This window comes from Onychostoma macrolepis, chromosome 06 (genome assembly GCF_012432095.1).
Source record: "Onychostoma macrolepis isolate SWU-2019 chromosome 06, ASM1243209v1, whole genome shotgun sequence".
Classification (NCBI taxonomy): Eukaryota; Metazoa; Chordata; class Actinopteri; order Cypriniformes; family Cyprinidae; genus Onychostoma; species Onychostoma macrolepis.
The window spans coordinates 6548508-6575603 of record NC_081160.1 but is presented as its reverse complement, the minus strand read 5'-3'; the positions used below and the strand labels follow the sequence as shown (position 1 = coordinate 6575603).

General features: G+C 36.1%; 2 protein-coding genes across 9 annotated transcripts in view; one reads left to right on the top strand and one right to left on the bottom strand.

Moving 5' to 3' along the window:
- palm3 (paralemmin 3) overlaps positions 1 to 3685 on the bottom strand; it is a 43040-nt gene extending 39355 nt beyond the window's left edge. For 2 of the 3 annotated variants that reach the window (XM_058779640.1, XM_058779639.1), the window contains exon 1: positions 3293 to 3661. The gene's annotated coding sequence lies outside the window, so the exon portion shown is untranslated. The other variant, XM_058779641.1, reaches the window with a different exon arrangement.
- Positions 1 to 27096, top strand: part of plppr2b (phospholipid phosphatase related 2b) — a 165373-nt gene that overhangs the window by 98603 nt on the left and 39674 nt on the right. Inside the window, exons 1-4 of one of the 6 annotated variants that reach the window (XM_058779648.1) lie at positions 850 to 1242; positions 1495 to 1559; positions 6669 to 6762; positions 21332 to 21431. In XM_058779648.1, the coding sequence (XP_058635631.1) occupies positions 21363 to 21431 (69 nt within the window). In that variant the 5' untranslated portion in view covers positions 850 to 1242; positions 1495 to 1559; positions 6669 to 6762; positions 21332 to 21362. Of the gene's footprint in view, positions 1 to 849; positions 1243 to 1494; positions 1560 to 6668; positions 6763 to 12286; positions 12422 to 20474; positions 20495 to 21331; positions 21432 to 27096 lie in introns of those variants that run through there. The other 5 variants (XM_058779653.1, XM_058779649.1, XM_058779650.1 and 2 more) reach the window with 5 other exon arrangements.

Sequence of the window (27096 nt, the reverse complement as noted above, 5' to 3'; positions counted from 1 at the left end):
AAAATTACACACTGAGCAACAGTGTCTTTGGCCTCAGGCTGTTGTACAAAGAGGTTCTCTGGAAGGCTGCATGTATAAACATCAATTTAGCATCCAAACAGAAATGCATCTAATAGCACGACACAGTTCTCAAAGTAGATCTGTTTGCACCATCCCATGTGGAAAAAAAAAGAAACAGAAGCTTTTAAACTCTTAGACAGGTTGCCTCCAGAGATTTCTGGGTTATTTTTTTCTTATTATGCTGACAGTGTACCTTTGGGGTGCATTTAGATTGATTGTAGCCTTCTCTCATCTCTCTTAAATTATCCTGGCAAACATACAAGTTCAACGCCTACAGACCAACCCCGAGAGGAACCCAAAGAACTGGAACATCTCACCAGCAGCAGCAGCCCTCCATCTGAATTTGCATATCACAGATTTCACACCAATAAACATCAACCCATCAGTCTCGTTTTGTAAGGATTTGGATGTTCCACATTATTGAATAACTATGCAGAACTACTGAACTGTATACACTCTTAAAAATAAAGGTTCCTAAAAGTGGTTTTCACAGCAAATGTCATATAAGAACCAATTTAGGTTCCCCAAAAAACATTTCTTAAAACAATTTTTATGTAAAGAACTAAAGAACTTTTTCCACAATAAAGAACCAGTGGAAATGTTCCTTGGAAGTTAAATGTTCTATTTGGAATCTCAGATGCTAATAAAGAACTCTATTTTTTAAGAGTACTGTAGCGCCTTTAAAGAAAATTTCAAGTTGTTCTAACTTCAACAATGTTATCTAATTTCTGTGCTATTTGCAACATCAAACAGAATTGCTAAAACACTGACTGTTTTCAAACATGTTTCCCTGAACACTCCCCCATCCACCATTGGTCCGAAAAACAGCCCTGACTCAAACTCATGTTATTGGTTAAGTTATCGGTGCTACATCAGGCTCAAACAACAATTTAACAATTTAGATGTTTGTAATATAAAAAAAAATACACACTTCAGCCTTAAATGTTTATTTATCACAAGAGAGAAGCAATTAATAACTGTCCGTCAATGTGTGTGTCCTGCTTTAAATCCAGAGGCAAATCAATGCTTCAGACTGCACAGGTCATTTTTCTTGGTGTAATTGAGTATTTGATGGCGTAGTGACTCCATGGCAGTGAGGAATTTCCCTTCAGCAAGCTGAACATCCATCATCTAGAGGTCTAGGAATACTTCAGAGCGTCTTCACCACGACACGATGGCCAAGTGAGACCGTTCCTTCTCTATACCACTCAATTTTCTCTTGCTGACTGTCTGCACTTTTACTTTCATTTTCTAAATCTCTGTACTTTTCACTCTGGTGGACCTGAACTGCACTTTAAAGTTCCTCCCTTCATGGGTGGAAAAGCACCGGATAGAATTAGTTTAAATCACTTGAACAGGTTGCAACCGCAATGACAAGGACTGTTTCCAGCTCTGCTACTGATTGTTTCAGGCCTGTTTATTCCTCATTTCCAGATAAAACCTCTTTTTGTCAATGGTAAGCAGTTCTTGCACAGACAAGCGAGCAGACAACTTGAGGGGTGAGGAAAACGTCAGGTGGATTCTCTTTTTCTCTGCAATCATTCAGCTCAGTGAATTCTAAGAGCTCCATTTTGCTCTTCGTGTTGACACACTCATATACTTACAATGTCCAAATTCTGTGTGTGCATGCTTTAAAAAATGACTGCAGCATGAAATTGGGTTGGCAACTAATCCTGCAAAGTATCTTCAGATATATTCTTACTTTAAATGTGGAATATGTAAACTTGGTACTTATTTAGATGTTATAATACTTTTGTTCTGCTATGGATTACACAGACAGAACCGATCCTGCAAATAACATTTATTATATGTACTGATCCTTGCATCAAACAACAATTGATAGCCTGTGAAAACTAAACTGATGTATTTAGTTCTGTTACCATGTAGGCTGATGGGATTAACAGCACAGGGTGTTGCAAAGTCCTGCTTTAAACATGGAGACACCTGTTTGGCACGTCAAATTATATCAAGCCATGTGAGATTAACTTTAAACAAAGTATTATTTGTGCACTGAATATTAAACCCCTTAAAACAGCCAGAATAACTATCATCTCAATGACAGCAGTGTCTAAAAGAGTGCCTTTGAACACTTTTGTAGTTTTAGTGTAGCAAGAATAGTAATAAAACTGTGGTAAATGTTTGTTACTTGACACTGTAAAGCCAGGTTTCATATACCTGCTGTAGGCAATTTACAAATGTGTATGCAATATGAAATTTTTATAATTTTTTTTAAAGATCACGTATCACTTTTGTTCAACTCAGTGACATGACACTATTATTATTATCTATTTTACTACTCAAAAATACATTAAGAAACCCTATTTTATTACAAAAACATAAAATAAAAATTAATAAACCCCTTCTGTGATTAACATTTTCAAATCCAGAGGTTTTTTTTTTTTTTTTGTAGGGCCTAATATCAAAAATGTCTAGGTGTGGTGTAACTGTTCAACAAGAATAAAAGTAGGCTATCTAAAGTTATCCTTGTTCATTACAAAAAACAAAGCAGTTGCTGTTAAAAAAAAGATTTTATGTTTTAAAACATTTGTCTGCCAAATCCAAGTCAGTGCTTTTCAGCAGTTTATAACAGCAGTTACAAACAGTTTATAACAGCCATTGCTGTTTAAAATATATTTTAAAACATTTGTCTGCCAACAGTCAGTGTGGCCTAACCAAAATCCAAGTGGCCAAAAATAAATAAATAAATAATTGAGAGGACTCCCCTATGACTGTGCATCTCAAGGTCAGTAAGTTTCTCTCTCTCTCTCTCACTGCATATCATTGGCTACATTTTGTCCATGTCATGCAGAGACACGTTTTGTATTTAGTTGTTTTTGCTTAATAGTTACACCCCTTGACATTTTTAGAGCCATACAAAAATAACTTTTATAAAATGGTATAAATACAATTTTTCAAAAACATATGAAACTGACATGAATAGAAAGATATAATTAGCCTTTAAGAATTTTCCAAATATTTTTTTCAACTAAATTTAAGATCTCAGGCATGCTTATTTGTAATTAAACAAATGATTGATAATTCCTGCCGATAATTACGTACGACTGATCATAAGTCGCGCATTTAACGGATGTGCTTTCCATAGCCTAATGTTACGCAGTGTGCGCGAAGAAAATCATGCTAATATCAAAGACTAATAAAAACGCTACCTGTTGGCTAACTTGAATCAAGTAACAAACAAACAAACCCCTCAATGGCTTTAAAACATCCTTACCTGGTGCACTGGCCCGTATGTCCTTCTGAATGGGTAAGTGTTTATATACAAACAAGCGGAAAGCGGAACTAATATAGTTCAAATGTAGGCAGGAGTTTGCATCGAACGTCTCGAAATCGGCAAACTTTAGCGCGTCTTCTGCTGGAAGAACAAAACACCTGAGGAGCTTCGCCAAGAGCAAATGAAGGATTTATGGCTTCAATTCAACGTTTAAAACCGGTTAGTTCGAAACTGCTGCCAAGCGACATGCAAAACGCCGTTATGATGACATAAAGTAAAAGAAACGAGATTCAAACATCCACTGCAAACTTTGTGCCTCTCCCACCGCGACGCACTTCATGCGTTTCATGCATAGAATGAAAGAGCGGTTTCTGGTTACCTGACTCTAGTCTCTTCCTGTTGAGGCCAAACCCCCTTTTCTCTCTTAATAAAAACTCCTTTGCTTGTTTATATTTGCTTTTTGAACTTGTTAAAAATTAACTACTCGTGTGGTGTGCAGTTAAGCAACTGCTGACCCATTTTATCAGCTGAAGAAAGTGGAGCTTCTAATGTCTAACTTACTGTAACGTTATATTATTTCAAATGAAACTGTTATAAATGGAAGAGAGCATCCAGAAGCAGTCATCCAGAAGCTGTCATGATGTGTCTAGACAAGGAGAAGCGAGCCTGTCTTGAAGAACCACAGTGGAAATAATTCAGTTTTTTGCATTTATTTGCATTTGCATTTTTGCTTTTTTTGCATTTTATTTATTTATTTGTCATTTTTATTGCAATAACACACACACTTCTATTTTAATTTTCTTAATTACATGTAATTATTTTATTTTATTTTATTGTCATATGAATCTCTTTCACCTAACATATTTACTTGAAACCCCCTCTGATATTTTTAAATATATATTTTATTAAGTATATTTTTTTGTTTGTTTACAGTTCTCTGACGATGGATAATGGTCACATGACATGTAAACAAGTATTTCATGTTTTATTTTGATTTTACGTTTTTATTGATTTAAAATGTTTATGATTTAATTATTAGCTTTCCATTAAATTAAATTAACCCCCTGCAGTTCCTTTACAAAACACAGTTTGGGAAATCTTGATGTAATGTAATGTGTAATGCACCTCATGTTGTTAACAACAATGAATGGAATATATTTTAGTAGGGCCTGAGCACCGCGGTGCGAGGACGCTCTTGGAATTACTCCGTTTATTATTACTTTTTGTATTTTTATGTCAATACAGTACAGTGTTATCCTATTTAAATCAATGTGATAAATGAGAAAGGTCAAAAGTAAAAGTAGTCCGATTATATTACCTAAAATGTGTAATTTAATGGATTACATTACTAACAAGTTCTGTCATTAATCAGTAATGGACTACAGTTTGTGTGTGTGTGTGTGTGTATGTTTGTTATGTATGTATGTATGTGTATATATATATATATATATATACAGTAGTCAACATTTAAAGTGGATCAAAAAAGTTCATCAAAGTTGTCCTATAACGATACTATAAGAACGCATTTTGGTTTTAGAACAACTTTGATGAAAGGTTCTGATCCACTTCAAATGTTGACTAGTGTGTATGTGTGTGTGTGTGTGTGTGTGTGTGTGTGTGTGTATATATATATATATATATATATATATATATATATATATATATATATATATATATATATATATACAGTGCCCTCCAAAAGTATTGGAAAAGTGAAGACAAAATTGTTCTGTTGGCTGTAGAGTCAAGACATTTGCAAATATGATGAAAAGATGAATATGAGACAAAACTACAGAATGTCACATTTTATTATTAGCCGTTTCAACACATACATGTTTTACCAAATAAAAAGAACAGCACTTTTAGAGTTCATCCCACTCATTGATGTGAGCATAAGTATTGGGACAGTTGAACATAAGGCAGATATAAAAGATTAAAAGCTATTATTTAGTTGCAGATCCCTTGCGCACAATCACAGCAGTGAGTCTGTGACCCATAGACATCACCAGACTCTTGGTCTCATCCTCTGAAATACTTTTTCCAGCCTTTAATGCAGCCAATTCCAATTGTTGCTTGTTTTGGGGAGTTTCTGCCATTTCTTTGCCCTTATAAATTCCTAGACTGAACTGGCAGGGTGTTTTGGGTCATTGTCCTGATGCAATATGAAGCACTTCCCAATGAATCTGGTGACATTTTCTTGAATATTGGTAGGCAAGATGGTTTTGTACCCTTCCAAATTCATTCTGCTACTGTCATCATATATTAAGTCATCAGTAAAGTTGAGAGGGTCTGTTCCAGAGGCAGCCATGCATGCCCATGCCATGACACCACCTCCACCATGCTTTACAGATGAGGCTGTATGCTTGGGATCATTGCAGTTCCCTTTTTTACTCCACATTTTTGCTTTCCCATCACTTAGATAAAGGTTCATCTTTGTCTCATCGGTCCATAAACACAGTTCCAAAACTCTTCTGGGCTCACCTTTGTGCTTTTTTGCAAACTCTCATCTTGCCTTTCTATTTTTGGTGCTGGTCAGAGGTTTGTTTCTTGCTGTGTAGCATCTGTAATTCTGTGTCAGTCTCCTGAGGACAGTAGATTGTCAGAGCATCACCCCAGCTTTCTGGAAGTTGATGGTGATTTTACAGACACGTCTTTTAGGGTTCATTTTCACAGCTTTTATGATTTGTCTGTCATCAACTACTGTTGTTTTCTCAGCCGATCAGGTCATTGTTGGTTGCTGGTGTCACTGGTGGTTTCCAAACTCTTTATTTCTCCATGCTATTTGTTTTTGCTAGAGCTCTAATTGACTTCCTCTTTTCTTTTAGCATCCAAATTGCTTGCTTTTCTCTCAAAGTCAGCTCCCTCATCTTCATCATGGTTTGTGTGTGTCATCATCGAATGCAAGATTCAGAATGCAGAAGTAATGGATATAACTGATATGACACATTCCCTGCTTTTAATATCTGAAGAATTAATGGACACACTTAGAAAGACCTGTGAGGCAACTGTTCCAATACTTATGCTCACATCAGATAGGGGGATGAAACTCTAAAAGTGCTGAACTTCTTAGTTGGTAAAACATCTATGTGTTGAATCACCCAATAATAAAATGTGACATTCTGTAGTTTTGTCTCATATTCATCTTTTAATCATATTTGTAAATGTCTTGACTCCACAGCCAACAGAGCAATTTTGTCTTTACTGTTCCAATACTTTTGGAGGGCACTGTATATATATATATATATATACACACACACAACTTTTAATTTCACTAGATATTAATGGACTGTATTAATATTGTGTATTACTTTTGGATTATTGTGATGTTTTTATTAGCTGTTTGGACTCTCATTCTGATGGCACCCATTCATTACAGAGGATCCACTGGTGAGCAAGTGATGTAATGCTAAATGTGTCCACATCTGTTCCAATGAAGAAACAAACTCATCTACATCTTGGATGGCCTGAGGGTGAGTAAAATGTACAGCAAATTTTCATTTTTGGGCAGACTATTCCTTAAAAGGCCAGATTTTCAGTGTGGTTTCAGAGTTTTAGTCTGAATGTTTAATATTCTTGTCTGTTCCAATTCTTTTTTGTTCCATTTTTAAAAATGTATAAATTATCCATAGCTGTCCAAACTTTCACAGCCATTTCCTTAAAATTGACTTGGCCACTGTCCACATGACATAAATCAGGGTGTGCAAGTTCAGGGCGACCTACTTTGAATCTCTGCTGCAATGCTCTGGAGGATCCCTATTGAGAGTCCTAGATAGGGAGAAACCTGTGATATACAGTGGGTACGGAAAGTATTCAGACCCCCTTAAATTTTTCACTCTTTGTTATATTGCAGCCATTTGCTAAAATAATTTGTTCATTTTTTTTCCTCATTAATGTACACACAGCACCCCATATTGACAGAAAAACACAGAATTGTTGACATTTTTGCAGATTTATTAAAAAAGAAAAACTGAAATATCACATGGTCCTAAGTATTCAGACCGTTTGCTCAGTATTTAGTAGAAGCACCCTTTTGATCTAGTACAGCCATGAGTCTTTTTGGGAAAGATGCAACAAGTTTTTCACACCTGGATTTGGGGATCCTCTGCCATTCCTCCTTGCAGATCCTCTCCAGTTCTGTCAGGTCGGATGGTAAACGTTGGTGGACAGCCATTTTTAGGTCTCTCCAGAGATGCTCAATTGGGTTTAAGTCAGGGCTCTGGCTGGGCCATTCAAGAACAGTCACGGAGTTGTTGTGAAGCCACTCCTTCGTTATTTTAGCTGTGTGCTTAGGGTCATTGTCTTGTTGGAAGGTAAACCTTTGGCCCAGTTTGAGGTCCTGAGCTCTCTGGAGAAGGTTTTCGTCCAGGATATCCCTGTACTTGGCCGCATTCATCTTTCCCTCGATTGCAACCAGTCGTCCTGTCCCTGCAGCTGAAAAACACCCCCACAGCATGATGCTGCCACCACCATGCTTCACTGTTGGGACTGTATTGGACAGGTGATGAGCAGTGCCTGGTTTTCTCCACACATACCGCTAAGAATTAAGGCCAAAAAGTTCTATCTTGGTCTCATCAGACCAGAGAATCTTATTCAGGTGTTTTTTAGCAAACTCCATGCAGGCTTTCATGTGTCTTGCACTGAAGAGAGGCTTCCGTCGGGCCACTCTGCCATAAAGCCCCGACTGGTGGAGAGCTGTAGTGATGGTTGACTTTCTACAACTTTCTCCCATCTCCCGACTGCATCTCTGGAGCTCAGCCACAGTGATCTTTGGGTTCTTCTTTACCTCTCTCACCAAGGCTCTTCTCCCCCGATTGCTCAGTTTGGCCGGACGGCCAGCTCTAGGAAGGGTTCTGGTCGTCCCAAATGTCTTCCATTTAAGGATTATGGAGGCCACTGTGCTCTTAGGAACCTTAAGTGCAGCAGAAATTTTTTTGTAACCTTGGCCAGATCTGTGCCTTGCCACAATTCTGTCTCTGAGCTCTTCAGGCAGTTCCTTTGACCTCATGATTCTCATTTGCTCTGACATGTAGCTGTAAGGTCTTATATAGACAGGTGTGTGGCTTTCCTAATTAAGTCCAATCAGTATAATCAAACACAGCTGGACTCAAATGAAGGTGTAGAACCATCTCAAGGATGATCAGAAGAAATGGACAGCACCTGAGTTAAATATAGGAGTGGGTCTGAATACTTAGGACCATGTGATATTTCAGTTTTTCTTTTTTAATAAATCTGCAAAAATGTCAACAATTCTGTATTTTTCTGTCAATATGGGTTGCTGTGTGTACATTAATGAGGAAAAAAAATGAACTTAAATGATTTTAGCAAATGGCTGCAATATAACAAAGAGTGAAAAATTTAAGGGGGTCTGAATACTTTCCGTACCCACTGTATGTGTAAGAATTGTGCCACTTCCACAGCATGGCAAGAGTTTCAGCCTCCTGTCATCGATTCAATTCTCCTTCTGTTTTCAGTGTTTATCATCTGATAAAGATTGAATGGAAGGAGGGAAATGACAGCACAAAGTAGTTAAAGTTGTATGAGAAATAAAAGTGGCTGCTTTCAAATCTACAGGCTGCAAGGAGAAAACGGTTGTAGAACACGAAGCACTTTTACACTATAGCACACATATTTTGTTTTATGGTGGGCTGTTTAATTGTTAAAATCCAAGAATTACTTTTACATTTTTTTAAACGCATTTCTTCTGAATAGCCTTTTCCAAAACCTTGTGAGCTAATTTGTGCCAACTTTATTCTGTTTCAAACTCTAGTTGTACAAACACAATTACAGGTCTGGCCACCTTGCATTTCCATTTTTATTGTTTCCAACTTTGCCTTCTGTTGTTTTTATTAACATTTTCCTTTTTTTTTTTTTCTTGAAGTAGAGCAATGGTCCAACGGGCCAACTATTGTTGCCATCTAATTGACCCACCAATTAGTGCAGTAAATTCCAGGGACATGTGCAAAGGATGAGTTCAGATGCACAAATGTGCTTGAGGCTGGAAATTGTGGGCTGCATAAGCACGGTGTGAGTGAACTCTGTTGATAACCAATTTTACATCACGTGTATCATGTGCGAGATGTTGCTGCAAACAAACAATTGAAGCATACTTGTGCCTTAAGGCAGCATCCTAACCATCACTGAACCTCATAAATGGCTGATTTGGAACGCTCTACATAGGCAGCAACACACAAAACAAAAAGTGCTCCACACAGGAGCTCAATTCACAGATTTAAATTTTCAAAAATTGCTGTTGTCATGTTGCTTAAACTAGTAGTGTCATACTATAACAAGACAATTCTTAAATAGATAATCCAATCTTATTTGCGTTTGAACTATTTTTTATGAATTCTTTCAAGTATACTGTATTTATTCGCTGGATAGATGTGTTAGAAGTGGGACAAATTGAGGTATCTTACAGAGATAGTTTACTCCAAAATGAAAATTCTGTCATCATTTACTTTATTTACCCTGATGTTGCTCTAAATCTGTATGACTCATTTTCTCCTGTGAAACAAAAGACATTTTGAATGTTTTTCTCCTTACACTAGTTACATTTCCATGCAACCGTAATCTGTTAGGAACTGGATTCACAACATAATCTGATGAAAAAAGCCTCTTTTTTTTCCAGAATATAAGCAATGCACATGTAAAGGAAATATGTCAATCAGATTGTGGACTTCTTGTTTCATATAATCAACTTTCAGAATCTGAAATCAGATTTGATTCATTTGGATTGATGAAAATTAGTGCATGTTAACATAATGAAAGTCAGTGGGGTCCAATGTTGGTTTGGACCCAATAATTTCATTGTATTGTATCTTCCTTTGAAAGAAAGACATGCATGTTTGGAACAACATGTATAGTGATAGATAGTGACACAGTTTTTCATTTTGGTTTATGATGCAGCTCACTAGGTTTTAGACAGGGCATATTATTAAGGTTTTTGCATATCATAATATTTGTTGTTATAGTACCAGTTTTTATGTATTCCACATTTAGATTTTAGCACACACTTTTTATCTAAAGTAATGTACAGCACACTAATTGCTGTGATGGCCTACAGCTTCCTAGGGTTAAGTTCTTTGCTCAAACACGTCGCTGATTATAAGGCTTCTTACAGTAACCCTCTACACTGTAAAAAAAAGAAAAAAAAAGAAAAGAAAGTTGAGCCAACTTAAAATTTTAAGGCAACCAGCTTTAGCAGATTTTTGTGGGAGATTCTCACATTTTTGTTGTATAAACTTAAAACGACAAGTTGAGAAAATTCACAAATCTGCTGAAGCTGGTTGCCTTAAAATTTTTAGTTGGCTCAACTTTCTTTTTTTTTACAGTGTAGCTCATAGGTCATGTCTGTCTGTGGTTGTGTTCTGACTAGCTGAAAGATTATACCTTTGACCTATTATCAGCACAAAGCTTGACCAAAATGGTACCAAAACAACGGCAATCTACCTGTAAAATAACAAATAAGACTCAATTTGAGATTTGTTTTTAAAGCTGTTTTTTTTTTTTTTCTTACCATATTAAAATGCCTTCTATAAATATTCAGAGAGACTTATAAACAAGCTATTTGTAGGAGCTGTTTCCCACCAGCTCGATACAGCAACATTTGCTCAACCTTGAGTTTGGTACGGGACTTTCTGTCTGTCCAACCAATGGCTGATATGGGAAGTGTTCAGGAAACCTGTTTGAAAACAGTGATTTCTAGTTCACTTCGGTGCCACAAGTGGCTCAGAAATTACACACTTCTTTCAATGTATGTAATGTGACTATAACCAAATGTTTTGTCTATGTATAGTTTAGGTTAGTCAATAAGCAATCTTGTTATTTGGTTGAGATTTTACATTGATAGTTGATGACAGATGACAGATGAATTTGCTTAACACATTCTATTCATGCATTTTTAAAGCATTGCTCTGCTTTGTTTAGTTTGGCTGCTGCTGACCCGAAACCTTGCAATTTTCGCATAGATCGTCCAAGGGATCCGTCGATGTTAAAGAGTGTAAGGGAACGTCTCTCTCGTGAGGCATGGTGCCCGAGTTTCCATGGGAACTGCAAATCTACCTCCCGCCCTACATGTAGACCTTGTGATATTTTTTAACAATGTCATGCAGCAGAACTAGCTCACTAAAAGCAGTGGGTTGATCATAGTCCCCTCCCTCTCTCTGTCTTTTATTATTTGCATGCATTTATTCACAGCTTCATCTTTTTCATTTATCCAGCTACTTAATACACCCACAGCACATGCAAATACTTTAAATATCATACATAAATTTGTATTTATGTCAAAGATCCTATACTTCTATAAGTTCTTTAGACTGTAAGGCTCTAAACATCAGTAAATATTGATGATAATGTATTATAATGTATAAAGCTTTGGTTGATTAATATGTTAATACTTGTGGTACTGTTATTTTTTTAACTCTATAATAACAAGCAACTTTGAAGTACTATATATTATTGAGCTATTTTCATATGATCTGACCTTTAAAAGATATTTTTGTAGTGTAAACCAGTTAATTTAAATCTCATCACCTGAAGCATGTCAGGTTACATTACATTTTTACATGCACACCAAAAAGCAATGCAGATGAGTTTTCATGATTTATTTATTTATTTATTTTGTGCGTGTGTGTGTGTGTGTGTGTGTGTGTGTGTGTGTGTGAGAAAATTACAGCCATTTAATGTTTCCTCTTCCTTTCATTTTGTCCCAGCATCCTTTGTTTGCTTTTTCCTCTTACTGTTTTTCGCTCCATTTCATCTATAATTCCCTCTGAGACCTTTATTCTATAATCGACTCTTAATGAATTAGCTTGATCTTTGCTCTTGAACGCTGGGACATCAGTCCAGCTTATTCACATTACATCTCTTAATGTGGAGAGGGGTGGCGCTGATGCCACTGGCAATGTGTGTGTGCCGAGAGAGAGAAACGGAGTGAGAGGAGGAGAGAAAAGAGAGAGAGAAGTGTGGCAGTATGCCTCTGGTGAAGAGACAGCCGTTTACACGCAGAGAGCTGAGTTAAGCAGGTGCTGCTGTTTCATTCACACACTTCCAAAAGCACTTGTGTTCACGTCCAGCCGGAATGGCTGTAATATAGCACCTTCACTTCCATCACTGCTACAACCATCAGAGGTAAGCACTCTCTCTCACACACACTCTCAGTCTCGCTGATGTGTTTATAATGGTGAATGTGGGCTGTGGGCAGGCATTTAGGCGGCTCAATAAGCCGGTTGTAATGGATTCAATGCTTTTGAATGCAAAGGCAACAGAGGCGGTACTAGATCAAGGCTGTTGCAGGGAGAAACTGTGTTCGGGGTCTGACCCACATCAGGGAGTCATAGCGCAGTGGCACTGTGTGTCACACAGAAAGACTTTGTGTTTTGCTCTGAACAAAAGTGACAGTGATGTAAATGTAAAGTTTTGCAACTGACTCAGGATTGCATGCTGTGCTTTTTTTGTATTAGTTTGTTTGATAGTGGCATCTGTGGTTCAATGAAGAACCTTTAACATGCATGGAACATTTCCATTCCTGTTTATAGAGGAAAATGTTATTAAAATGTTCTTTACACTAAAAATGGTTCTTTTAAGAACTGTTCACTGAAAGGTTCTTTCTAGAAACCAAAATGGTTCTTCTATGGCATTGCTGTGAAAACCATCATTTGGAACGTTTAGTTTCAAAAGTGTGCTAAAGATAAAGTATTCAGGTAAATATATGTTTACAGCAACAATTGTGTTTTAGGGCAGATATTAATTTGGCAATTGTATACTTGCGTTGTTTTGCCAGGACCTGCAGTATGCAATGATGGATACTGCCTGTTAGTACTGCATAAGCTCACTGTGTGTGTGTGTGTGTGTGTGTGTGTGTGTGTGTAAACCCGAAGCCCTAATGTAATCAGAATGTAATCAGAATGCTTCATCCCCTAAATTTGAGTGTCAGCCTCAGACGACACACCTACGTCCCGCCCGCAGTCTGTTCGCTGGCCGTCTGATCCATATTGCACATAAAACCTTCAAGCACAATGCAAAAACCAGTATCAGATTGAAAGAATCAACTGAATACTACATTAACAAACTCTTTCTAAACTTGTATTAAATATTAAAAACTTAATGAACACGTTTTAAATTGTAGCTCAAACAACAGAGCATGGCACTAACAATGCCAAGGTCATGGGTTCGAATCCCAGGGAAAGCAAGAACTGATCAAATGTGTACCTTGAATGCAATGTAAGTCGCTTTGGATAAAAGCATTTACCAAATGTTTTTGTGCACCGCTAAAAATACAGTATGTATGTTGGGCAAGAGGTACTCTATGTAAAATGGCCCAGGTTCAGTGCATGCTGAAAGTGAATTACCCTTTTTTAATACATCAAGTAAAACTGCAACTCTGTGCCAATAGATGTATAACAAGAGCAGGATCCCATCTGGTTTCAATAAAATTTATGATTTCATTGGCTTTATTAGTTTGACCTCAAAGCACTGTATCTGATATGGCAGCTTGAACTCAAGCATACACTATTGGTGATAAAGTTAAACACCTGCTACAGTGATAAATGTTGTGATTTGTATTGAATGAACAGTTGCACAACTGGCCACAAGTTTGGGGTCAATAAATTTTTAATGTTTTTGAGAGAAGTTTTTTATGCTCAAAAAGGCTGCATTTATTTAATAAAAATACAGCAAAAAGCAATATATTATTAATATTAATAATATATTAATAAAATATATGTTTTCTATTTTAATATTTTTTAAAATGTAATTTATTCCTGTGATGTCAAAGCTGAATTTTCAGCAGCCATTACTCCAGTCTTCAGTGTCACATGATCCTGAATATGATAATTTGGTGCTCAATAAATTTTTCATTACATTATTATCAATGTATAATGAAATGAGTTGTAACTTATCATTTGAATGCCATGATCTGCGACTTCAGTTCCATTTTGTTAAACATTTTATAAAACTGTGTGCAACATTTTGGTCTGATTAAAAAAAATAAAAATAAAGATTCCAAAATGATGTTATATAAACGTAAGAATTTTTTCTCTCTTTATATTTATTAGCACATATTCCTGCTAATAAAGTGAAAGTGACGTGACATGTGGCCAAGAATAGTTACCCGTATTCGGAATTTTGTGCTCTGCATTAAACCCATCCAAAGTGCACACACACAGCAGTGAACACACACACACCATGAACACACACCCGGAGCAGTGGGCAGCCATTTTATGCTGCGGCGCCTGAGGAGCAGCTAGGGGTTCGGTGCCTTGCTCAAAGGCATCTCAGTCGTGGCATTGAAGGTGGAAAGAGTCCGACTCTAACCATTAGGCCACGACTTCCCCATAATATTGGTTGTTTTCTGCAAAATGACACCTGTGTGCAATTTAAATACTTAAACTATTTTAAAATACTTTTAAATCCGCTCCTGAATGGAACATGAAAACAAGCTGTAGTAGGTAGCTTTCCCAACAGTCAAGTGGCCTTTTCCTGTCTATGTAGGTGGTACTTGGCCAGAATAAGCTACAATCAGTGTGAACCAGACTTAATCCCGCAAGTCAAAAGCATACCGAGACTATGTGGATTCAGTCAAAGTAATTAAATCAGAGCATGTGGACGTGTCTTGGCCATCATGCAGAGGATAAAGTAGCTAGTCAGCAGCTGGTGATGAAGATTTCTGCACTGTGAGTGGCACGGAGACCCACATGCCCTCTTTTCTGTGTGTACGCAGAGAGCATGAAACATCTGAGCACTGTCATAACATTCATTCTCTAACTTCAGTTCATACTGGATGAACAAGGGCCATTTTCCCTGTCTTTGAATCCACTGCTGTTTTAAATGCAACAGAGCTGAAAGATAGCATCAAATCACTTGCAAGTGATCTGATAAGCATGTATTTCTGGTGTAGACAGTTACGCATTTGGTTAACAAATAACACACTGTACTGTACTTTCACACAGTAGGAGGGACAATATTGGGCTTTTACACTTGGAATTATTCACTTAGGGTTAATTTTTTATTCCTGTGTTAAAATAATCTTGTTATCTTGAGCCATGTTTCACACTGTGAAGTCAGGTTTTGAAATTTCACTGTGTTTATGATGAAGCTGATTGTCAAGTCTTGCTAGTTAAGTTAGCGTATTAGCATAACAACATTGGCTTACTAGAATCTCATGCTGTTGATCAGACATAAATCTGCTCTGGTCTTACAAAAACAGAGAAGGAAAAATCAAAAACTTGTGTTGTCAAAATATTGATATTTGTATCTGCTTTCCTCAGATGCTAAACATTTAAAGAGTTTGTGAAAGTTTCTGTGGCTGTTCAAAATGCATGAATATTTAATGAGGCAATTTATGGTTGGTTGTCTATTGCTAAACAATTTGCTGTTACAAGCACTTTATTTTTTCACATTGTATATTTGTGGCGCTGCAATTTTGGGTTAGGACTGCAAAGTGCATGCTAACCTTTCCTTGTTTGCTTTTTAAAAAAAAAAGTACAATCATGAAATGTTGCTGCATCCAAAGTTTAAAAAAGATGATGCCTCGGGATTTACTGTAGCATGGCGTAAAAAGCTCTTTTAGTGGCAGAATGTTTCTTTTATTGTTTATATGATTGGTGTAAATGGTTTAAAAGTGTATTAACAATTTCAATCATTTTGCTAACTTCCTTATGTGAAATGCTATCCTCCAAAGACATGCTAGCCAACCTGATATCAGCAAACCCAAGGTGATTATTGGTTAGCATGGTTCAGATAGCCTCTACCGGTAGATATCATAACTACACCATTATGGGCGCAAATAGCATCTTCCTCCATTGGCAGCCATTCAAAATAACCATGTTTTCTGACAAATAAATCACAGATATTTCATTATATAGTAGATGTTTTAATCAGTGCCCTATTTTTGAAGTGCTCTTAAAAGCGTGAAATGGGCTTATATTTATCTGCTGCCTTTCACGTCAGAGCTCAGGACAGTCACTAGTGCAGGATTTGGGGCCGTGTGCATTCTTGTTCTGCCATAAATCAACCAATGTCGTTAGCGAATTAGATATTCATTAGTAGTACTTTGCTAATTGACCTGAATTCTAAAGACCATAGCCTGAAAAAATGGTTACTGTTTAAAAAATTGTTGTTCAAGTTCAAGTTTTAAACCCAAATAAGCTACTTTCAAGATACAATGTGAGCTAAAGATTTTGCCTTGTTGTCCTTTCTGTCCCTTGTGTTCTCCTTGTTTCTAACGCACTCCTTAGCAGTGACCTGAATTTGTCTTTCCTTCTCTCTGTTGCTAAGTGTGTATGTTTTAAAGAGCTCAGAGGATAGACATATCATAAGGGGTGCCTTAGACTTCCCTTTGAAGATAGATTTCTTAAGAACGTACACCTGTGCTCATTTTTCCTTTGCTGTGTGTTTGCTGTAAATGCAGCGCCCCACTTTTCAGTGTGGTGCCAGATTTTATGATGCATGTCAGTGGTCTGTCAGTGTTTTGTTAATTGTAAGAGCAGCGCTCACTGACACTCGCATAAAAACTGAGGGTTTGACGCTTCACTTTCAAGAGTTTGAGCAGTATAGAGTCATTACACCTACTCAGCCAAATCAAGCTTTTAGGAATAAAGGATTACCCAGATGCAGCTGGTCCTCAGGACAAAACTAAAATGTGTTAGTGCCGCTGTCACTTCAGCAGCTAGTCAGCGCAAGGCTTCAAACTGAATTTTAGACAGGAGAACATGGCAGAAGTGTTTGAAATTGTTGTTTGATTTAGCCCAGCAAAAACAGATTGTTCCCTATTATACTGTACTGTAAAGTAATGTACTGTAAATGCTATGGTAAAAACCTGTTAATGGTACTGATTAATGGAAAGTTCCCTTACTATGTATATTAAGATGTGTGTATGGATAAAGTGAAAAAGTACAATTATTCTTATAATTCTCAGTGAAAAATGGTGAATTTATATTCCCAGAATTCTGTGTATGACACTGAACATTTGAGATTTAACTAATACGTTTTTTTCTTATAAGTTATGTGTATTAGAGTTTTGTGTTACATCTTAAGTTAATAAACTGTTTAAATTAATCTATTGCATTATTTGTGAGACATGACACTGCACCTTCTGTGTATTTGTATTTACTACTTGCAAGTATTTGCTACTTGTAATGAACTTTAAAGGGATGTCAGTGTATTTTATGGTATATTAACATTATTGGTGTGTATTTTCGGTATATTTAGTATATTAACATTATTTCGGTTAACGAAATATAAGGTTTTGTACTATAAATTTGTAAAAGTTTGTAAAACATTAATTGTTGCTACCATATTTTTGAAGGTAAAGTTCTTGTTTTTGAATTCTAAATGTCCTTAAAGGGTTAGTTCACCCAAAAATGAAAATTCTGGCATTAATTACTCACCCTCATGTTGTTCCAAAACTTTTGTTCATCTTCGGAACACAAATGAAGATATTTTTAATGAAATCTGTCCGCTGACAGTCTGCGCAACTACACTCTCAGAAATAAAGGTACAAAAGCTGTCACTGGGGCGGTACCTTTTCAAAAAGTACATGTTTGTACCTAAAGGGTACGTTTTGGTACCTTAAAGGTACATATTAGTACTTAAAGTGTACATATTTGAACCTAATAGGTTCAAAAGTGTACCTTTTGAAAAGGTACCACCCCAGTGACAGCTTTTGTACCTTTATTTCTGACAGTGTACCAATTTGACACTTCAAAAAGTTAATACATTTATCACAGGTTTTTCAAAAATTAATTTTAAGTAATCTTTAGTTTTCATTTTGAATAACTAAACCTTGCTCTCGCCATGAACATAGTCATAGAAGCTGACATGGCATTAAAAAATATAAAGAAAAAACAGTTCCTACAGAGAGCGTAAAACTAAACCATAAGAATTGAGCGGTTTAGTCGAGACTTGCTCGGTTTATTTGATGAACAGATTTAATTTAGGCTTTTATTCACATATAAAGATTAATCAATGCACACATCAGTTATGGGTTTGAATTGACATTTAGTAATGAGTATTTTTGGGTGAACTATCCCTTTAAAACCCTTGTTAAATGCTTATAGTGTCATTATAGTTTTGTGTGAAGAACAGGGCAAAATGTATTATTCACTGATAATCACCCCCTGCTTTGCCTCAGTTGGGTTGTACCAGATTTAACAACACTGATGCCAAACGTTAATGTTTATCTATTAATTTAGCAGGCTCTTTTATCCAAAGTGACTTAAAGATTACAAGTACCACAGTACAGAGTTCCAAGTTTGTTTAGAGAAGTGCAGACTAGAACAGAGATGTGAGAAAATAGCAAAATAATTAAAGAGAATAGTGGAAGAGTTATTTACGAGGACACCATTATCAAACCAGCATAAACCAGCCTGATCCAGCATAGAAATGTGAGAACCTCTTGCCAAAAGGTGTGTTCAGGGAACGTTTTGACAAGCAAAAGGTACGGCATCTGGTAACAATGAGTTGTTAGCTGGAAGCTTTCTGCTAGACTGTCTCTTTAAAATCATTAAAAACCTTATAGCACCAGTAAGGAGCACAAATATCTTGTTCCCTATTTTAACCTCGGTCGGCTTGCATACCTAAGTTATTGCATCGTAATTGGTGCTTTTTCAACTCAAGCCTCAGCATTTTTAGACGATGAATTTTAATGGTTCTGTGTAGATGGTGACAGCTACAAGATGTTTGTGGTGTTGTGTTTGCTGCTGGGCCTGAGGAACACAGCGCTAAAGACAGAAGCTAAACCTCATGTTTTATTCATCTGTCTTTATTCATCTCTCTCCCCCTCATTATGTAACAATAGTGAAGAAAACATAAAAGTGATCTTGATCATTGCAGAGTCTCAGAAAAGAGCTTATATTCTTATTGTTGCTCTCTTTACTAATGCATTCTTGGTTGGGGGCGACGTGTGCGAGCGTGTGTTTGTGACCTACACATCAAACGAGAGAATTCTGAAGTGCTGAACTAAGATTCTAATCTCAGATTTCAGTCCCTCGTCCTATAACTCATCTTCTGTTCGGCACAGTGGGAATTTGGTTTTCTTTTTCTGCGAGTCCCGACTGCAAATGAAACGAGCAGTCGCTGTGCTGATAATACTCTTGATGCTGCACAGCTAGACAGGATTTCAATTTGATGATACAGAGCTGGTGATGGAAAAATTATTGTCAATGCATAATAGTTTTATGGATAATCTCATGCCATGGTGACATTACTTATGGAATAGCTGCAATAATATGTCAATTTATTTTGCCGTCGTGCTACAAATACATGCATCTGGACACCCAGTAACCTTCAGTATCGAGGTAATGCATTAACACAGTACAATAATCTGATTAGTTTTTCTCTCAGTAAAAATGACATATTTCTAAGAGGATCAAATATTTATGTGTAAACCATTTGAAACTTGTTTGCATCTGTTAGAATTTCAGTTAAAGTTTAAAAGGTGCACGCCGCTCGTGAGCTGACAGTGCACTTTTTCTTTACACTTTTTGTTATAGATTTTTCCCCAGTTTTGCAGTATTTGAAAACAGGAAGTACAAAACTTTGTCATGATAGGATCTTGAGACTCGCCAAAAGGTGGGAAAATACTTTGTTCATTTTAAGTTAACATTTTTTGTTGTTGTTTTTGTCACATTGGGTAGTCATATCATGAACATTGCACGACCAATATAAAAGTCAGAATAATCACAAACAAAGAAGTGACTTTGATGTATGGAGATAAAGAGAGAGTCTAATTTTGGTTTCCTGGTGGCACAGCAACTAAGAGCAGCCTAATGGCTGTACTGAAGTAAAGATGCATTGACATGGAACTCACAGTGAGTCATATGTTGATTGAGTAGCAGCTCTGACTGTTTCAGGGATTTCAGTAAAAAAGGAGACATTTGTTTTTGAATTGGACTACAAAGATTGTGCTGTAAGTTTGTTTTGTTTTTTCTTTTTGCATGCAGCGTGTGCGTGAACACACAGACTAGCCGTGCAGGAAACACTGAGGTCTGGGAGATGTTATGTCAGAAATATTTCAATGCAGTTTTTGTGGCCCACAGTTTGAAAACCGTTGTTGTAACACCAAAGAACTTTTCTACACTGTAAGCTCAACAAGTGGTTTACCGAAACATGAGGAGACGTGTATCTGAGGAACCTTCACAAATGCACCATAGTCGTTGGTCATAGTGTGGACTTTTCATTGACTTCTTTTCTTTTTGTACTATGGTAACAATATTTTCTATCCACTACCCTGAACCTAACCCTCATTTTTTTACATTTTCATATTGTCATTGTTTAGTTCATTCATTAAGCCATTTGCCTCACTGGGACTGTTGATTGTACTTTTTTATTGTAAACATGGACTCATACTGCATTAATACAAAAGCAAGACATTTTGTATATGAGTATATGCATCAAGAAAAATGATCAATCGTATATTTTATTTCCCTTAGTTATTGTCTTTAAGGACTAATGGGTGCCATGTTTCTAATTTTGCAGGTTTGTAGTGGTTTTAGCTTAAAATATCTATAGTGGATTACTGGTTTGAAATGAATACTTTTGATTTATTCCATATAGAGTGCTGTATGGGTTTTATACTTTTGTGAGCCAAAACCCGTTGGCATTGTAGCACCTCTGTATCACATTTTATTATACAACATAAGATACATCACTAATACCTGCTTGCTTGTGTGTGTGTGTGTGTGTGTGTGTGTGTTTAACACTGCTTTTAACAATGCAAACAAGTGGCTAAATGGAACTACAGAGGTTGTCTGGTACATTAAACAGGTAAACTCATCTACTCATTCGTCTACTTTCACAGCCTCGTTGTTTATAATCAAGCTTTTGCAAACTATAGTAAACTTTCAAGGAAAGTGTTTTTACCGTATGTAAAGACTGAAAGAACGTTGCGAACGTTGTATGTGATTGCCGTGTTTGTATTTATGCTTTAGAATTCATAAAAGTTGTGAAGATTATGATTATTTTTCATGATGAAAAAAACATGCAGGAGTCATAAACTTTTGTTTGTCACAGAGCTTATTTTCATGCCTGTGTTTGTTCTAGGTGTCTGATTGATATACTGAAGACAGAAGAGATGGACAGAAGGAGGATTGTGGGAGTTAAGAGGAGCAAATATATAGTGCCATGCTTCCTGTTCGTAGAGGTGAGTTACAGTATTCAGTGGTTTAGAGGTTATTCGCTTCTCAGCCCACCCATCTATAGGCTTCCATATTCACATTTTTGTCATGAACAAAAATTATGCTCTGCCCTCTAGTGGAACTAAAAGGAATGTAAGTTTTCAATGTCTTCAAAGGGATTGTACATCCTCTTGGGTCATCTTGTTCAGCGTTTCATTTGAGATTTAACTTGTCTTTGTAGCTTATGAAATACCATAGTAACTCTCCAAGTTGGTTGTGTCTGTATAAAGGCATGGGAATTCACCATGGGAATATTTGAAGAAAGATTACTTAAGTAATAATTAACCCCAAAATTAAAATTCAATAGTACATTTCTTCATGAAGGTTTGTCAGAATTATCCTTTTGTATTTCACGGAAACAATGAACAGAATACAGGTTTGGACTGACACCCGGAAATGCAGCTGAGTAAATAGTGACAGAAATTCTTTAGTTTATGGTGCAGCTTTGAGTGATAATACTGAATTCAGAAAACACTTTTTAAAAGTGTTCCTCAGTAAGAAAGAGGTTTTTTGTTTTTTCCAACACTCCACCTGAGACGCGCACTGCCATTTTCAATAATCTGTGGAGCAGAAATACATTAAACTGTACCTGAAACTCTGCTCCCCTGACTGACAGCTCTAATAAATACTTCCAGAACCGAACACATTAGAGTCATGCAGTATACCTGACTGCGATGCATGAGTCACTTAAGATTAGCATGAACAGTACAGTCATCCTTTGAACTCAGTCACAGTCTACTGTCAGGCTGGCGTAACTCCATGACCTCTTTACTCATCTGTGATGTTCTCTTCCCACTTCCCTTTATTCCGGAGTCCTCGTTGGCTCTATAGGTCTCGGAGGCAAATACCCTCAAAAGCGTTCTTAATTAATCCTGCTAATGAGCAGCGTTAGCCTACACAGTGCCTGATTGCTTCAGCCGCTCTAGGCCCAGTGCAGAGGCAATGATTCCAGCCAAAAACGTTTGCATCAGCCTTCCATAGAAATTTGATGGGACTTCAAAATTCACAGGCTTTCCAAAGCAACCAAAGTAAAGTAAAGTAAAAGTAACCCACATTTGGTTGGTTGGTTGGTTGGTTAGTTGGTTGGCCCAACAATATACCAAAGTTGTTAGTTTATTTAAAAAATTTTTAAAAAGTATTTAAATTGAAACTTTGAAGTTTGTGTGGCACAACGTCTTCCTTGCGTGCCACAATTTCTTTCTTCTGTGGAGCAAAAAAAGCAGACATTTTAGGGCTTTTTACATTTGAAATAGTTAACCTAGGGTCATTTCTTTCATTGCATTTTCCATGCAATCAAAGTTAGTAGTGTTCACTGTTATTTTGTTATTTTATTATTATTTTTTGTGTGGATTTTGTTTATTGTGGATTATATAACAATATGCAAAATTAATAACATGATGTATTGAATGAGTAATTTGACATTTGTTGGATTTCAGTCATTTCTGGTTGTAAACACAAACCCAGTTTATCCTCACCACAAGTAAACCTGAAATGAGTATTTATTTTAAACCTGCATTCTAAAGATTTGTTCAAGGTTTTCAGGACACACCTGTGATCCATTTTTGGATAATAATACATCTTTTGAGAACCACTGTCCTAAAGAATCAACTTAATAGGCTTCAAGAAAATGGCTGGAGAAGGCTTTAAGAAATATTTGAAAGATATTCAATTAGCATAAACTCAACACCTGCCATTTTGCAGATGCTGTTTATCTGTCTTTTCGACTATGTGGTGAGAAGACTCCCAGACAAAGTCTGAGATTGGAGCTCTTGTAGCCTCAGCATTAGCCAGCACGTCCACAGACCACCCACAGTCCATGCACAGACCATCTGCAAATTTCACACTAAATTCAATTTGGAAAAATAAATTTGAAAAGTTCTAATCTGATTGGCTGGCTGCTCTACAGTTTCCGCAGAGGAGCAAGGTTTTGTTTACAGGCGACCAAACTTCTACACTGATTATATACATCTGAGAAAGAAACGGTTGTTAAATTTTTCTCATGCCATGTAATCTTTTATTATATTAAGCTCTTTTAAACCACACAGCTAACAGGGAACATTCTCAGAACGTTGGCAGTCTTACAAACAAACGTTCTTCATGTAATCATTAACATTCCAGTTCATTAAAAGTTATCTGGTCTTTAATAACGTTCTCAAAATGTTATTTATACATTATTCATGCAACGTTTTTCTTTAAAAATGTATTAGATGGGTGTTTTTTTTTTAAATGTAAACAAACCATTAACTACGACTTTTGCCTCAAAAAACTACTAATTTGCTGCTTATTAATAGTTAGTAAGGCAGTTGTTAAGTTTAGGTATTGGGTTAGGGATGTAGAATTTAGTCATGCAGAATATATCCTTTATACGTGCTAATAAACAGCCAATATGTTATTATGCTAATAAACAAATTTAATAGTGAGAATTGGTCCCTGTACTAAATTGTTACTGTTATTACTTGTTTCAGAATGTTCTGGAAACATTTAAAAGTATACGGTCCCATAATGTTTCCAAAATGATGCAATGGAATGTTCTCTTAACATTCATAGCCAAGAATTTTTTTTTTTTTAAACATCAAGAACCATCAAGAAATAGCATTTTCATAATGGAGACATTTGCAAAACATTATTAGAACATATGTTTTGTTATTATATATTTCTAGATATTTCAGATTTACTTAGCACTCTGAATCCACAAAAGGCCAATAGCTGTTTTAATAGCATACTAACTTTGCTCCTATTATTTCTTCAGTATGTAGAGAGCATGCTGAGTTAGTTAATTACTGCTGTAATCCCTATTTTGACTCATTATTTGATCAGAAGTTAAATGGAATTTAAATCATTGTTACAGAAAATTAGATTTTTTTTTAATGCATTTAAGTATTTAAGATAACTAGAAGCCACTCATTTAGAACATGAGGAGGTCATCTGATAATAAAGTATGATAATGTTTCATGGAATGTCTGCTTTCTTACAGTATATATTGCACAGTATAAGCTAGTATTCCAAACACAGCCAGAGGTTGGAGGTACCCAGCCCCGCACAGCCTCCTCCGTGTCTCCAGCACGCTTTCATGTAGCAAAGTAGCGCTCTCTGCTGGAATCCTGCTCTCCCTTGTGGCCCATAATCCTTTGTTCTACATTTGCATCTCATTATCAGTTGCATTTGGTAAAATTGTCTCAGGCATTTTTCTTTCCCCGTTACTTGATGCCGTTCCAGCTCGGTTTCATTCCGTGCTTCGTCTCATCACTGTGGGACATGTGTTATCTGCACATTAAAAGCTTGAGGATCTCTCAGCACTGACAGGCTATATCAGTGAACACTTGGTGTGACTTAAACAACTTTCTTCAGTGAAGTCCATGCTGGGCTAGCTTGGTTCATGTCTGCAAAATAAGAACATTGAATCATTCTGAACTGTTTCTTCTACAGTTCATTTACTTTCCAGCTTTCCATTTAGAAACTGACTTCACTATTGACCTATGGAAATTAACATACCTGTTTAATGTCATTCCATTCCATTCCATATGTATAAAATGCTTATCATATTGACCTTAATCAAAGTGCTGTGACGTTACTGCAGGGTTGTTTGTTTGATCTCAGACTATAATTGTGAAGGGGAAAAAAAAGGGAAAATAATGATGATTCCGAAATAAAAAATGACTTGTATATATGACTTGTATGAAAATGGTGTTGCAATGCAAGCATCATAAAGTATGTAAAAACATACTTTAATATACTTTGCACACTTTAAATGCAATGCTTTTATACATATGTAATGAACCCCTTCAAATATAATGAAGAGTTCCCTGCTTTATCTCTCTGTCTGTCTTGTTTTTTATTTTTTTGGCCTGGAAAAGTTGTAAACCACTGTTATTGTTCTACTATTATAGTTTTTGATCATATTTTGAGTTTATTATTGTGTGTGTGTGTGTATATATAATTTTAGTTAACATTTTATTACTTTTTTTACTTGACAAAAATATTTGTCTTTTAAGTTTTTTTAAATAAAAATTATATACGTTCACACGACATTTTTTAGGTTTTATTACACTGAAAAAAATTATACTAATTTTTTTTAAGGTAAGTGGTTGCAAACAATTTATTTTAGCTTCATTTAAATAAAAAAAAAATGTTGAAAGTTAATCAACTAAATTTGTTTATTTAAATATAGCTAAAATAAATCACAACCCGTAAAACGATAATAACCCTGGTTGTCAAAAATGGTGTGGAAACAATTTTCATTTAGAAATTTCTAGTCAATTTTACACAGAAACAGCAAGCAACATGTTGAATTAAGAATTAGCATTTTCTCTTAAAACCTACTCTGTTTTATTTACAACTTAATGTAAATAAATAATAATGTTTTACAGTGTAATATTTACACTTCAAGCACAATTTACAGTACTTTATTTATTAATATTGATTATTTTATTATGTTTTTTGATTAAGTGCATTAGATTCATTCTCCAAATAATGAATCTTCCAGTTGGGATTTGAACCTGCAGCCTCTGGATTAAGCTCCCAGCTGCTCACCCCATGAGCTGCCACCAGCCAGCAGTCTTGTAATCTGTTAGACATGTTTCGTTAGGGTTCAGTTTTTGAAGTCCCCGCTTATGTCCCCCCGAGGAGATAACTCATTCCCGTGTTGGCGTTCAGCGAGTGTGTTGCTGGAGATTAGATAAGACCAGAGATAAGAGACTAATTCTGAACTTCCACAGAACAGCAGAAGTGGGAGGAACACATGGAAGTGTTTGCCAAGAGGAAGGATCATTACTTTGATCACAATTTGCCATAGTTCTTTGCAGCCCAATCACAAAAGCAAGTCAAAAGCAAATTAAGAGAAGAATGCAATGTATTGCATGAAAAATATAATCGTAAAATATGTAACTTAAAGAAATGATCCTTTGGGAAAATATATCCAAGTAGAAAAACAGAAGTGCTCAGTAGAAACTAATAATATGCACATACAATGTAAAAGAAGAAAATGTTATTGGAAAAAGCAAAATCTGTGACATCAAGGAATGTCTATGAATAATGAATTTGGCTTGCTGAGGAAAAAAAAAAGATCTGGTAGAATTTGAGCAGTTAAAAAAAAATATATATTTTCTGTTCTAAAGTAGGTCTCTTGTTTTCTACTTTTTGTAATAGTAAAACCCTAACTAATGTATTCTCCTGCGTGCGCAATACATGGGCAATCATGCAGTTGTTTCACTGAATAATTGGTAGACGTGCATTTATGAATTCTCAATTCAACTTTCATTTGATAACTTGCTGAAACAAACAACAATAAAATCATACAAAAGAGTTCTATTCCAAGTTTTTTTTTTCCTCTGAGGTTTACAGACCCAGTTTGTTATTCATTTCAAATCAGTTATTTTAACCATGTTGTGTGGGCATCATTGAACATCCTACATGAGCTTCAGTGAGCCAGTTTTATGATCCCACACCTTCAGTAGCTCTGCCACTTTATTATTTTCATCTATAGAAAAATGGATTACGATCAACAAGTTGTGAAATGTAACTCAAAATGTCTTGTAGCCTAGACTAAATAAAGAATACTGCAGTCATTTCTGCACTCAATACAGCAGTGTAATTTCCCCAGGTGCAATATAGGATTATATATTGCTTGCTTCG